This window comes from Salvelinus namaycush, chromosome 40, assembly GCF_016432855.1.
Source record: "Salvelinus namaycush isolate Seneca chromosome 40, SaNama_1.0, whole genome shotgun sequence".
NCBI lineage: Eukaryota > Metazoa > Chordata > Actinopteri > Salmoniformes > Salmonidae > Salvelinus > Salvelinus namaycush.
In genome coordinates, this window is record NC_052346.1 from 20657392 (window position 1) to 20672235 (window position 14844).

At 40.6% G+C, this 14844-nt stretch overlaps 1 protein-coding gene across 4 annotated transcripts in view; it reads right to left on the minus strand.

Moving 5' to 3' along the window:
- scml2 (Scm polycomb group protein like 2) overlaps positions 1-14653 on the minus strand; it is a 69292-nt gene extending 54639 nt beyond the window's left edge. For 2 of the 4 annotated variants that reach the window (XM_038979748.1, XM_038979746.1), the window contains exons 1-6: positions 14572-14653; positions 11879-11940; positions 3347-3449; positions 3171-3254; positions 3006-3076; positions 2259-2493 (exon numbers count right to left, since the gene is read on the minus strand). In XM_038979748.1, coding sequence (XP_038835676.1) covers positions 2259-2493; positions 3006-3076; positions 3171-3254; positions 3347-3368 — 412 coding nt within the window. In that variant the 5' untranslated portion in view covers positions 3369-3449; positions 11879-11940; positions 14572-14653. Of the gene's footprint in view, positions 1-2146; positions 2198-2258; positions 2494-3005; positions 3077-3170; positions 3255-3346; positions 3450-11878; positions 11941-14571 lie in introns of those variants that run through there. The other 2 variants (XM_038979747.1, XM_038979749.1) reach the window with 2 other exon arrangements.
- Between the last annotated feature and the right edge of the window lie 191 nt (positions 14654-14844).

Genomic DNA, 14844 nt, shown 5'->3' on the forward strand with positions numbered 1-14844 from the left:
TAAACAGCTTGGAAAATTCCACAAAATTATGTCATGGCTTTAGAAGCTTCTGATAGGCTAATTGACATAATTTGTGTCAATTGGAGGTGTACCTGTGGATGTATTTCAAGGCCTACCTTCAAACTCAGTGCCTCTTTGCTTGACATCATGGGAAAATCAAAAGAAATCAGCCAAGACCTCAGAAAAGAAAGTGTAGACCTCCACAAGTCTGGTTCATCCTTGGGAGCAATTTCCAAACGCCTGAAGGTACCTTGTTCATCTGTACAAACAATAGTACGCAAGTATAAACACCATGGGACCACGTAGTCATCATACCACTCAGGAAGAAGACGTGTTCTGTCTCCTAGAGATGAACGTACTTTGGTGCAAAAAGTGCAAATCAATCCCAGAACAACAGCAAAGGACCTTGTGAAGATGCTGGAGGAAACAGGTACAAAAGTATCTATATCCACAGTGAAACGAGTCCTATATCAACATAACCTGAAAGGCCGCTCAGCAAGGAAGAAGCCACTGCTCCAAAACCTCCATAAAAAAGACAGACTAGGGTTTGCAACTGCACATGGGGACAAAGATCGTACTTTTTGGGGAATAGTCCTCTGGTCTGATGAAACAAAAATAGAACTGTTTGGCCATGATGACCATTGTTATGTTTGGAGGAAAAAGGGGGACGCTTGCAAGCCGAAGAACACCATCCAAACCGTGAAGCATGGGGGTGGCAGCGTCATGTTGTGGGGGTGCTTTACTGCAGAAGTGCACTTCACAAAATAGATGGCATCATGAGGGAGGAAAATTATGTGGATATATTGAAGCAACATCAATACATCAGTCAGGAAGTTAAAGCTTGGTCGCAAATGGGTCTTCCAAATGGACAATGACCCCAAGCATACTTCCAAAGTTGTGGCAAAATGGCTTAAGGACAACAAAGTCAAGGTATTGGAGTGGCAATCACAAGGCCCTGACCTCAATCCTATAGAACATTTGTGGGCAGACTTGAAAAAGCGTGTGCGAGCAAGGAGGCCTACAAACCTGACTCAGTTACACCAGCTCTGTCAGGAGGAATGGGCCAAAATTCACCCAACTTATTGTGGGAAGCTTGCGGAAGGCTACCCGAAACATTTGACCCAAGTTAAACAATTTAAAGGCAATGCTACCAAATACTAATTGAGTGTATGTGAACTTCTGACCCACTGGGAATGTGATGAAAGAAATAAAAGCTGAAATAAATAATTCTCTCTACTATTATTCTGACATTTCACATTCTTAAAATAAAGTGGTGATCCTAACTGACCTAAGACAGGGAATTCTTACTGGGATTAAATTTCAGGAATTGTGAAAAACTGAGTTTAAATGTATTTGGCTAAGGTGTATGTAAATTTCCAACTTCAACTGTATGTATAACCTCACAGTAATACATTTTTTACCCAATAAATTACTGTGAGGTTATACATATAGAGTGTGCAACTCTTTGTTTTTATGTTATAATATTATATAATATGCTATATGATATGTTATGCTATAATATGTTATGCTATAATATGTTATAATATGCTATATGTTGTTATAATATGTTATGTGTTATGTTATAATATGTTATATGATATGTTATAATATGTAATGTTATAATCTTATATGATATGTTATAATGTTATATGATATGTTATGTTATAATATGTTATGTTATAATATGTTATGTTATAATAGTTATATGTTATGTGTTATATGATATGTTATAATATGTTATAATATGCTATACGGTATGTTATAATATGTTATATGATATGTTATAATATGTAATGTTATAATCTTATATGATATGTTATAATGTTATATGATATGTTATAATATGTTATAATATGTTATGTTATAATATGTTATATGATATGTTATATGGGATGTTATATTATAACATGGTATATGCTATAATATGTTATATGCTATAATATGTTATGTGTTATGTTATAATATGTTATAACGTTATATGTTATAATATGTTATTTCTATGCTGCACATTTCAGGATATAGTGCAGCCTTTACCCAGCAGCAGTTGCAGCATGTCTCCTTTCCTCTCACAGGTCCGTATAGGCTGGATGTATAATAAACTTTTCTAAAGTCTTATAACATGTCATATCTCTCTATGTAGCCTTACCCAGAGGTGGCTGCAGCATGTCTCCTGTCCTCTCACAGGTCCCTATAGGCTGGATGTATAATAAACCTTTATAAAGTCTTATAACATGTCATATCTCTCTATGTAGCCTTACCCAGAGGTGGCTGCAGCATGTCTCCTGTCCTCTCACAGGTCCCTATAGGCTGAATGTCTGAGGAGTCCACCAGTCTCCAGAAATCGTTGGTGTTGTCACTCCCGTCCAGACGGAGACGCAGGCGCGTACCCATCATACCCATCACCGTGGCGATGCAGATGGACGTGTTGTTCCGAGGGTCGTGGGCTTCCAGCTTCATACCAGCCTTGAAGTCATTACTGGGAGGGAAACGGGACTGGGGGAGACAGGAGGACAATGGATCAGTCATTAATGGAATGATTTGCTTATAATGGGGCGACAGGTAGCCTAGTGGTTAGAGCGTTGGGCCAGTAACCAAAATAAATAAAAAATCTGTCGTTCTGTCCCTGAACAAGGAAGTTAACCCACTGTTCCCCGGCCCGTGAAGACGTGGATGTTGATTAAGACAGCCCTCCACACCTCTCTGATTCAGAGGGGTCGGGTTAAATGACACGTTTCAGTTGAATGCATTCAGTTGTACAACTAACTAGGTATCCCCCTTTCCCTATCTAAACCTAATGTTATGTTGGGCAGAGTTTTATCTAAACCTAATGTTATGTTAGGCAGAGTTTTATCTAAACCTAATGTTACCAAATTGTTGACACCTTTTCTAATCCTCTCAGATCTAGGAATGCATGGGGGGGTTAGGGGTTGATTTGGGATTGGACACAAGTCAAAAAGCACTTCCTAAAGCAGCCCATAGTGTTGTAGTTACTGGGTCATATCTACCTGTCTGAAACAGCTGGGAGAAGCGGCTGTGGATGACGTTTCCTTAAGGTACTCCTCCCAACTGAAGGGTTCTGGCAAAACAAAAGGTCATAGTTCATACTATCTGACAATCTTAGGTTACACTATATTGTGACAGAGAAGAACATTGTAGGACATGTTTAATACCATTAGATTTATCCAGAGAGGGGGGACCGGTTCCTGGAGAGGGGTTACTTCTCTCAGGTTTCTCCCTCCTCTCTTCTTTTGGCTCTGAAAAGGAGACAGTTCAACACCTCATTTAAACACTTTAGAGTAGAAAATAATAGAACCAATTCAACACAAAGCATTAAAAAAGTGATGACCTTTCTGAGGTGTTCGGCCCATTTTGACCGATGGTACCACCAGGTGCCAGGTGAGGGGACCCCAGACTGGTCAATGTGCCACTACCGACGCGGTGCTGAGCCCCTAGAGCAGATACACAGAGAGAGACATTTATTTGTTAACCTGTATTTAACCAGGAAATCCCAATGCATGTTTTCTTAACCTTTATTTAACCAAGTTCCATTGAGGTCAAGATACATTTTAAACAAGGGATACAAGTAGAGTTAGGCGGGGCCCTCTTTCTAGGTTGGTACAGCAGGCAAAATCTATATCCACAGCTTGTTTCAGCAAGAGTACACACAAAGAAACATCTACTGGAGAAATATCTAACAGCAACAACTGACATGGAGGGGAATTTTTTGATCATCTTCATTGCCACAGCAACTAAAGCAGCAGAAGCTGGGAACAGGACACAGAAGGAAAAGGATCAGTGTTAATCACGAGGAACGCATTCTGAGGGAATGAAAAGCAGAAGTGGATTTCATCACTGACAGACAGTGTAATAATTTACTGGGCCTCCGGACCATGCAGGCTTCTGAACATCAAAGAGTACTTGGAGCTCTCCACAGCTGTCATGGCTGTGGACGGTACAGTAATATACGCCATGTAGCAGACACTTTTATCCAAAGTACAGTAATACTGGAGTCCATGCTCTTGTACTAGCCCATACAGAGGAGTTAGGACACCTTAAACAACTTTTACCGACATGAAAGGTGCGGTTTTTAGTCACGTCCAGAGTAGTGAAAGGTGCGGTTTTTAGTCACGTCCAGAGTAGTGAAAGGTGCGGTTTTTAGTCACGTCCAGAGTAGTGAAAGGAGGTCGACAAAAGGAAAATCCGTTCAATGCATAGAAATAATAACATGACCCAGGATGAAGACTGGAGCCTCCAGACAGAATAATAACATGACCCAGGATGAAGACTGGAGCCTCCAGACAGAATAATAACATGACCCAGGATGAAGACTGAAGTCTCCAGACAGAATAATAACATGACCCAGGATGAAGACTGAAGTCTCCAGACAGAATAATAACATGACCCAGGATGAAGACTGGAGCCTCCAGACAGAATAATAACATGACCCAGGATGAAGACTGAAGTCTCCAGACAGACTGAATAATAACATGACCCAGGATGAAGACTGAATAATAACATGACCCAGGATGAAGACAGAATAATAACATGACCCAGGCTGAAGACTGGAGCCTCCAGACAGACAGAATAATAACATGATCCAGGCTGAAGACTGGAGCCTCCAGACAGACAGAATAATAACATGATCCAGGCTGAAGACTGGAGCCTCCAGACAGACAGAATAATAACATGACCCAGGATGAAGACTGACGCCTCCAGACAGACAGAATAATAACATGACCCAGGCTGAAGACTGGAGCCTCCAGACAGACTGAATAATAACATGATCCAGGCTGAAGACTGGATAATAACATGACCCAGGATGAAGACTGGATAATAACATGACCCATGATGAAGACTGGAGCCTCCAGACAGAATAATAACATGACCCAGGATGAAGACTGAATAATAACATGACCCAGGATGAAGACTGGATAATAACATGACCCAGGATGAAGACTGGAGCCTCCAGACAGAATAATAACATGACCCAGGATGAAGACTGGATAATAACATGACCCAGGATGAAGACTGGATAATAACATGACCCAGGATGAAGACTGGATAATAACATGACCCAGGATGAAGACTGGAGCCTCCAGACAGAATAATAACATGACCCAGGATGAAGACTGGATAATAACATGACCCAGGATGAAGACTGGATAATAACATGACCCAGGATGAAGACTGGATAATAACATGACCCAGACTGAAGACTGGATAATAACATGACCCAGACTGAAGACTGAATAATAACATGACCCAGGATGAAGACTGGATAATAACATGACCCAGACTGAAGACTGAATAATAACATGACCCAGGATGAAGACTGGATAATAACATGACCCAGGATGAAGACAGAATAATAACATGACCCAGGATGAAGACTGAAAAATAACATGACCCAGGATGAAGACAGAATAATAACATGACCCAGGATGAAGACAGAATAATAACATGACCCAGGATGAAGACTGGATAATAACATGACCCAGACTGAAGACTGAATAATAACATGACCCAGGATGAAGACTGAATAATAACATGACCCAGGATGAAGACTGAATAATAACATGACCCAGGATGAAGACAGAATAATAACATGACCCAGGATGAAGACTGAAAAATAACATGACCCAGGATGAAGACTGAATAATAACATGACCCAGGATGAAGACTGAATAATAACATGACCCAGGATGAAGACTGGATAATAACATGACCCAGGATGAAGACTGAATAATAACATGACCCAGGATGAAGACTGAAGCCTCCAGACAGACAGAATAATAACATGACCCAGGCTGAAGACTGAAGCCTCCAGACAGACAGAATAATAACATGACCCAGGATGAAGACTGAAGCCTTCCAGACAGACAGAATAATAACATGCCCCACGTTGAAGCCTCCAGACAGACAGAATAATAACATGACCCAGGCTGAAGACTGAAGCCTCCAGACAGACAGAATAATAACATGACCCAGGCTGAAGACTGAAGCCTCCAGACAGACAGAATAATACATTTACATTTTACATTTTAGTCATTTAGCAGACGCTCTTATCCAGAGCGACTTACAGTAGAGTGCATACATTTTATTACATTTTACATACTGAGACAAGGATATCCCTACCGGCCAAACCCTCCCTAACCCGGACGACGCTATGCCAATTGTGCGTCGCCCCACGGACCTCCCGGTTGCGGCCGGCTGCGACAGAGCCTGGGCGCGAACCCAGCCCAGCCTGGGCGCGAACCCAGAGACTCTGGTGGCGCAGCTAGCACTGCGATGCAGTGCCCTAGACCACTGCGCCACCCGGGAGGATAATAACATCACCCAGGCTGAAGACTGAAGCCTCCAGACAAACAGAATAATAACATGACCCAGGCTGAAGACTGAAGCCTCCAGACAGTACAGAATAATAACATGACCCAGGCTGAAGACTGAAGCCTCCAGACAGACAGAATAATAACATGACCCAGGATGAAGACTGAAGCCTTCCAGACAGACAGAATAATAACATGACCCAGGATGAAGACTGAAGCCTCCAGACAGACAGAATAATAACATGACCCAGGATGAAGACTGAAGCCTCCAGACAGACAGAATAATAACATGACCCAGGCTGAAGACTGAAGCCTTCCAGACAGACAGAATAATAACATGACCCAGGATGAAGACTGAAGCCTTCCAGACAGACAGAATAATAACATGACCCAGGCTGAAGACTGAAGCCTCCAGACAAACAGAATAATAACATGACCCAGGCTGAAGACTGAAGCCTTCCAGACAGACAGAATAATAACATGACCCAGGATGAAGACTGAAGCCTTCCAGACAGACAGAATAATAACATGACCCAGGCTGAAGACTGAAGCCTTCCAGACAGACAGAATAATAACATGCCCCACGTTGAAGCCTCCAGACAGACAGAATAATAACATGACCCAGGCTGAAGCCTCCAGACAGAATAATAACATGACCCAGGCTGAAGACTGAAGCCTCCAGACAGACAGAATAATAACATGACCCAGGCTGAAGCCTCCAGACAGAATAATAACATGACCCAGGCTGAAGACTGAAGCCTCCAGACAGTACAGACAGACAGAATAATAACTGGTGTTGTCTAACAATTAGAACCTGTTCAAATGTAGTGCACATCCAATCTAATCACTGTCCCAGTGCAAGGTACAAAACAACAACACATAGAAAGGAAATGTGTCCACACAGCCAACTAGATAAGGCTGTTTTAGGTAGGTAACAATGAGCAATGGAGCCTAGACCACTCTGGTTCTACGGATATCTTACATTCGCAAGATGAAACCAATCACCAAAGAGGACACTCAAGGTGAGAAAGCATCCAGCTAACCAGTAAAGTCCCAATTAAATCCATGTGATGGAAAAAGAAGAAGGAATTCTCTCTCTATCAACATCTCTCCTGAGCCAACAAAAATGTCAGGTTTAGGTTTTGCAGTGTAAGAGCTCTCTGTCCCTCTCCCCAGCCCCTCACCCTCTCTCGCTTCCTTCCTCCCTCCCCTTCTTAGATGTGGATCTCATTGAGCTTGCCCCAGCCATAAAGATTCCTAGCCTCTGTAAAAGGCCATTAAGCCATGTACATCTGGGGGAGTCTGTCTGGGGGAGTCAAGAACTCTAACATGAAAAGGATTCCAGAACCTCTCATTAACAGACAGACGATGTGTGTCTGCTCACTGGTCGAGGCCGCGTTCCATTCAGGAGGGCCACGCCCCCAGGACAGAGAGGAGTGGAGATGTCCCCACTTTACAACAGGAGAGGAAGTGCTAGTGTTTTAGTTAGGTCTCCTTATTACTAGAGGAGATGTCCCCACTTTACAACAGGAGAGGAAGTGCTAGTGTTTTAGTTAGGTCTCCTTATTACTAGAGGAGAAGTCTCCACTTTACAACAGGAGAGGAAGTGCTAGTGTTTTAGTTAGGTCTCCTTATTACTAGAGGAGATGTCTCCACTTTACAACAGGAGAGGAAGTGCTAGTGTTTTAGTTAGGTCTCCTTATTACTAGAGGAGATGTCCCCACTTTACAACAGGAGAGGAAGTGCTAGTGTTTTAGTTAGGTCTCCTTATTACTAGAGGAGAAGTCTCCACTTTACAACAGGAGAGGAAGTGCTAGTGTTTTAGTTAGGTCTCCTTCCTTATTACTAGAGGAGATGTCCCCACTTTACAACAGGAGAGGAAGTGCTAGTGTTTTAGTTAGGTCTCCTTCCTTATTACTAGAGGAGGGCAATTCCACGATAACGGAATTACGCTTTGACTCCAACTTTTCACATCAAAATGAAACAGACTTACGGTAGAATCTCCCTCAGTTTTTTATGCGACCACGTTTTCCAAAACTCTTAAATACCTGCTCCGAATTAAGATTCAAAGATGTCTGCAGAAAGAATGGGGTGTCAGCTGTGCCTATGACATCACACCTTGAGTAAAAAATATTTTTTTAAGTTGGTTATTGAACTACAGTAGGTGAAGTGGATTTACATCCGTTAACAGCATTTTGGTCCCTGGCAATTCCCAGCCCTAGTAGGTAGGTATCAGTAAGAGCCAGGAGAGATGGCATTAACTGGAGAGAGAGAGAAATGTTGTCTAGGTCTTCACTCTCTTTCTCTGACCACTAGATGGCAGAAGACAGTAATGAGCTTAACATAACATTATGCCAGAGGAAGGAATGACAGTAGCAGGTGACACAACTGGTTTGTGACTACTATGATTTACCATTGTAGCCGATTCAATTGCAGTAATTCCATTACAGAATGTTGGGTAATTCCGTTGTGAACTTTTATCTTAAAGATGTGGGTTTTTGGTAACGGAATTATAACCCACTGGGCAAAAGTTGGTTTACTCAACATTGTTTCCATGTCATTTAAAAAAAAAAAAATAGAATTAAATGATGACGTTGAATCAGCGTGGAAAACTGATTGATCTGCAAAAAGTGACCTTTTTTTACCCAACTTTGAACCTACATGTTTAGTTGAATTGACAACTCAACCAAATGTAAATCAAAACTAGACGTTGAACTGACATCTGTGCCCAGTGGGAAGGGCACAAGGCAATGTTTCTTAAACGTACAGAAGGCAAATCTCCCAAACTAAATCTAGGTGTTGATATTAGTTGGCAGGGGTCTTTACTGCCACATTACTGTGTTTGAGTTTATTTCTGATACTTTTTTGGACTTTTTCCTGCTAGATATTTTCTAAGACTCCTTTTCCATCTGTTTGACCAGAAATCAAAGCCTTTGATTATTCCACATTTTTAGGATGGAAAATGGTTGAAGAATGTATATATGCCTTAATTAAAATATATATATATATATATATATATATATATATATATATATATATATATATATATATATATATATATATATATATAGACTCTTAGCTTTCATTTGACATGCTTCTATGAACTTCACATGTTGGCGCTCATGTGTCCTTTTTAAATGGACCTGCCCAGGAGTAGACCACTGACAACCTGTTTTAAACTTAAATAATATATACAGTAATATCTGTGTGTAATGTCCATTTTGGAGGGTCAGAGAGAGCATCTGACACTGTTCCTTAGCTTGGGGGGAACCACAGTAACAATACCATACTAAATAATACTGGCACTTTAATAACATCATATTAAATGGTTATAATGTATAAAAGGATGGTTATACCAGTAGTCCAACATATACCAGTACTGATATACACTTCTCTGATTTAGAATATGAATAATATTATGACATAAACACCACTCAGGGATTATTGTTCTACTGTTCAGTTTTTGTTGTCATAGGAAGGAAACCTTCTATGTTTACTAACCTGTAACATAGGGTGTCTTAAACTATGGGTAGGGTCCCAAAGGGGGCCCTGGGAATGTCAGGGGTGAGTCATGAGAATACAGTGCCTTGCAAAAGTATTCATCGACCTTGTCATTTGTCCTATTTTGTTTGCTTAACAACCTGTAATTTAAATGGATTTTTATTTGGATTTCATGTAATGGACATACACAAAATAGTCCAAATTGATGAAGTGAAAAAAAAAAAGAATAGCTTGATTCAAAAAATATATAAAACTGAAAAGTGGTGTGTGTGCATATGTATTCACCCCCTTTGCTATGAAGCCCCTAAATAAGATCTGGTGCAACCAATTACCTTCAGAAGTCACATAATTAGTTAAATAAAGTCCACCTGTGTGCAATCTAAGTATCACGCGCGCGCGCACACACACACACACACACACACACACACACACACACACACACACACACACACACACACACACACACACACACACACACACACACACACACACACACACACACACACACACACACACACACACACACCTGTTCTGAAAGGCCCCAGAGTCTGCAACACCACTAAGCAAGGGGCACCACCAACAAGCAGTACCATGAAGACCAAGGAGCTCTCCAAACAGGTCAGGGACAAAGTTGGAGAGTATAGATCAGGGTTGGGTTATAAAAAAATATCCAAAACTTTGAACATCCCACGGAGCGCCATTAAATCCGTTAATAAAACATGGAAAGAATATGGCACCACAACAAACCTGTCAAGAGTGGGCTGCCCACCAAAAATCATGGACCAGTCAAGGAGGGCATTAATCAGAGAGGCAACAAAGAGACAAACATAACCCAGAAGGAGCTGCAAAGCTCCACCGCGGACATTGGAGTATCTGTCCATAGGACAGATTTTAGGTTTTAGGCTGGGTTTCTGTACAGCACTTTGAGATATCAGTTGATGTAAGAAGGGCTATATAAATACATTTGATTTGATTTGACCACTTTAAGCCGTACACTCCACAGAGCTGGGCTTTACAGAAGAGTGGCCAGAAAAAAGCCATTGCTTAAAGAAAAAAATAAGCAAACACGTTTGGTGTTTGCCAAAAGGCATGTGGGAGACTCCCCAAACATATGGAAGAAGGTACTCTGGTCAGATGAGACTAAAATTGAGCTTTTTGGCCATCAAAGAAAACTCTATGTCGGGGGCAAACCCAACACCTCTCATCACCAGAGAACACCATCCCCACAGTGAAGCATGGTGGTGGCAGCATCATCATGCTGTGGGGATGTTTTTCCATCGGAAGGGACTGGGAAACTGGTCAGAATTGAAGGAACGATGGATGGTGCTAAATACAGGGAAATTCTTGAGAGAAACCTGTTTCAGTCTTCCAGAGATTTGAGACTGGGACGGAGGTTCACCTTCCAGCAGGACAATGAACCTAAGCATACTGCTAAAGCAACACTCAAATGGTTTAGGGGGAAATATTTTAATGTCTTGGAATGGCCTAGTCAAAGCCCAGACCTCAATCCAATTGAGAATCTGTGGTATGACTTAAATATTGCTGTACACCAGCGGAACCCATTAAACTTGAAAGAGCTGGAGCAGTTTTGCCTTGAAGAATGGGCAAATATCCCAGTGGCTAGATGTGCCAAGCTTATAGAGACATACCGGCAGGGGACTTGCAGCTGTAATTGCTGCAAAAGGTGTCTCTACAAAGTATTGACTTTGGGGGGGGTGAATAGTAATGCACCATTAAGTTCAGTTTTTTTGTCTTATTTCTTGTTTGTTTCACAATAAAAAAATATTTTTAATCTACAAAGTGGTAGGCATGTTGTGTAAATCAAATGATACAAAAATCTATTTTAATTCCAGGTTGTAAGGGAACAAAATAGGAAAAATGCCAAGGGGGTGTATACTTCTGCGAGCCACTGTATATCTATTATTACACACTATGTATTATTAGTTTGGGTTGTTGTAGGACGATTTGGGTCACAGAAGGACCATCAATTTCTCATTTGGGTCTCGAGGTGAAAAAGTTTAAACGGGTAGCAAGCATTCGTTTTTACTCACCACGGTAAGAACACAGCACGGCCAAAGACTTAGTAACGTAGTTGTAGTCCCGATCTGGTTACCTATAAGTACAGACATAATAAATATGTAATAACACAAAAACATTACTAACTTATTTCCGGATAACTTCTAAACTACCCACAATTTCTCAACGCCATATGGAGGATCTACTCTATACTAGCGAATTTAGCCCAAGCTGGCTAACGTTAGCCACACCTCATGCTATTCACTGACTTTGTGGCTGTGCAGTGGTGTAATGTACTTAAGTAAAAATACTTAAGTACTGCTTAAGTAGTTTTTTGGGCTATCTGTACTTTACTATTTATATTTTTGACAACTTTACTTCACGACATTCCTAAAGAAAATAATGTACTTTTTACTCCATACATTTTCCCTGACACCCAAAGGTATTCATTACATTTATATTGCTTAGCAAGACAGGAAAATGGTCCAATTCAAGCACCTATCAAGAGAACATCTCTGGTCATCCCTACTGCCTCTGATCTGGCAGACTCACTAAACACACATGCTTTGTTTGTAAATTATGTCAGAGTGTTGGAGTGTGCCCCTGGCTATTCGTAAAAATAAATAAAAAATGAAGAAATAGTGCCGTCTAGTTTGCTTAATATAAGGAATTTGAAATTATTTATACTTTTACTTTTGATACTTAAGTATATTTAAAACCAAATACTTTTAGACTTTTACTCAAGTAGTACTTTACAGGGTGACTTTCACTTGAGTCATTTTCTATTAAGGTATTTTTACTTAAGTATGACAATTGTGTACTTTTCCACAACTGTGGCTGTATTATCTAGGTGGGACCCCTTTAGCAAGCTAGCACCGGTGCCTTCTTGCCGTGGGCTCCAAACGACAGAAAGACTCATACCTGCTTGCTGTAATTGTGTATTACCTCGTCTGTTCTCCTTTTTGTTTTGTCAACTTTTTGGCATGTTCTCTGTGAAGTAGGCTACGGGAGTTTTGCAACTTTTCCAACCTTGGATTAGTGCTAGCGCGCTAGCTGACGGACATCTGAAATCTATTTTGGATTTCGGCCCGATGAAGCACCCGTCTCTCCTCTCTTCGGTAGCTAACTCAGCCTGCACTCTTTTATAAGTGTTTGCATCGGATGGGCCCCCAACTATCAATCTGTAAGTCTCTGCTTTCTCTTTGCTTTTAATCTGCAGTTATGTGTTAGTTGTGTTCTAGCTGGTCTCTAGTAGGAGGGCTCTAGCTTGCCGACCATAACCGTGGTGGTTGGCTAGGCTGGCTAGGCTAATAGCTAGTTGGCTAAATAGCTAACTTTAGCTGGCTGGTTAGCTTGCTGGCTATGATAGCTGCATACAGCTAACATTCATTGATAACTGGTTGTATGGTGTTATATATTTCCAAGACTTTGGTTTACTTTAATGTAGCTGTAAGCTAGGTGTTGATAGCAACTGGCTGGTAGGGCTAATATTAGCAGGCAAGTAGGGCTAATGTTAGGTTAGTTGGCTAGCAACCTTGCAAGTTCATTTGTAAAAATAAATTCATAAAGTATTTGCTTGTAAGTTGGCTGAAAGTAATTGAAACCAGTAGTCATGAGTGCCAACGATTTGGTTTAATTTGAAGTTATACATTTGAAGTTATTCCTTTTGGAGTTTACATTTTAGGGAATAGGTTGGCTTGCAGGGTCTTCCATATTACATCACACCCTTGAAAAACCTTTCCCGACATGACTTCGGCATTCTTTGGAAATTCTAATCCGTTTTATGTAATACTCCCAAAAAAAGGTGTAACTTTGCATTGTGATTTTTCATGTGTACACTAATGCAAATCCTTATGTTACATGTGGTTACGTTTATGTTACCTACCCTTTAAGAACCCTTGCTGTTACACCATAAAATCTCTATTTGATACATTGTATAACATGACATGACGTGAATGGTGTCCGAGAAAAACGAATGTAGGGGGCGTGTCCATATCGAGTGGCTGCACTCCTCAGATGTGGGCGTTAACCGAAGAGGCTCACAGCAGTTTAGAAATTAGAAAAATATGCCCTTAGTTTATCTTTCGTTACTACTTATTTAATTCATTAATATATATTGCAAAAATGGGTACATAGATAGGCAACTGTTAAGCATTATGTTAGATAAAGAAAAGCCTATTGATTGACTCATTGTTTTTCAAAGACAACCCTGTGAAAATAAGTTTTTGGGGAAATGCGGCAAGCCTAGTGTAAATAAAACAGTAAAGTATAAATAAAAACATACTAACGTGTGTTGGCAATCAATTGACCAAATAAAACATCGGCGTGTGATGCGTTTCCTTTTCCCTTTTTCATAATTCTCTCTGTTCCTGTCAATGATGTCAGCTAGGAACTAATATTACGATTTAGAAATGGAACATGTGCCTCGATCATATCTCCACAAGTATTATTATTGTGACGATCTCTTTCTCTGAAAGGAATTGACCATCGTAAACACCAATAGCGCCCACTGTGCAGCAGTAGAGTCCAGGGAATATGTTACAAGAGCCAAAATGTGCCATGAAAAATACACACCGAGCTCATGGCGTAGTACTCATTGTTTACGTTTAATCTCTGCTCTCTCAGCGTTTGTACATAGCCTACACAAACCAGTAGGCCTAGATGAGAGGGAAAATTCCATATACTATATCTGGAAGTTATCATGAAATACACACAATGTAGTACTCACAGTTTCGAGAAGGTATTCGCGTCAGATCCTTCTTTTGCCATCAGATGCAGGCCGCCATATTCCGTGCTCTACACCACGCGCATGTCCAACAGCGAGCTGCAATTTATGTTTTCCACTGTAGGTTTTATAATAAGGGGAATTTATTCATAGATTCTATAAAATACAGAATATCTTTCTGTGAAATTAACCATATTTACTAAATATATTTATAATGAAACGAAACTACAATAGACTGGTGGTACTTTTTTGCATAGTAGAAGGAATATAAATTAA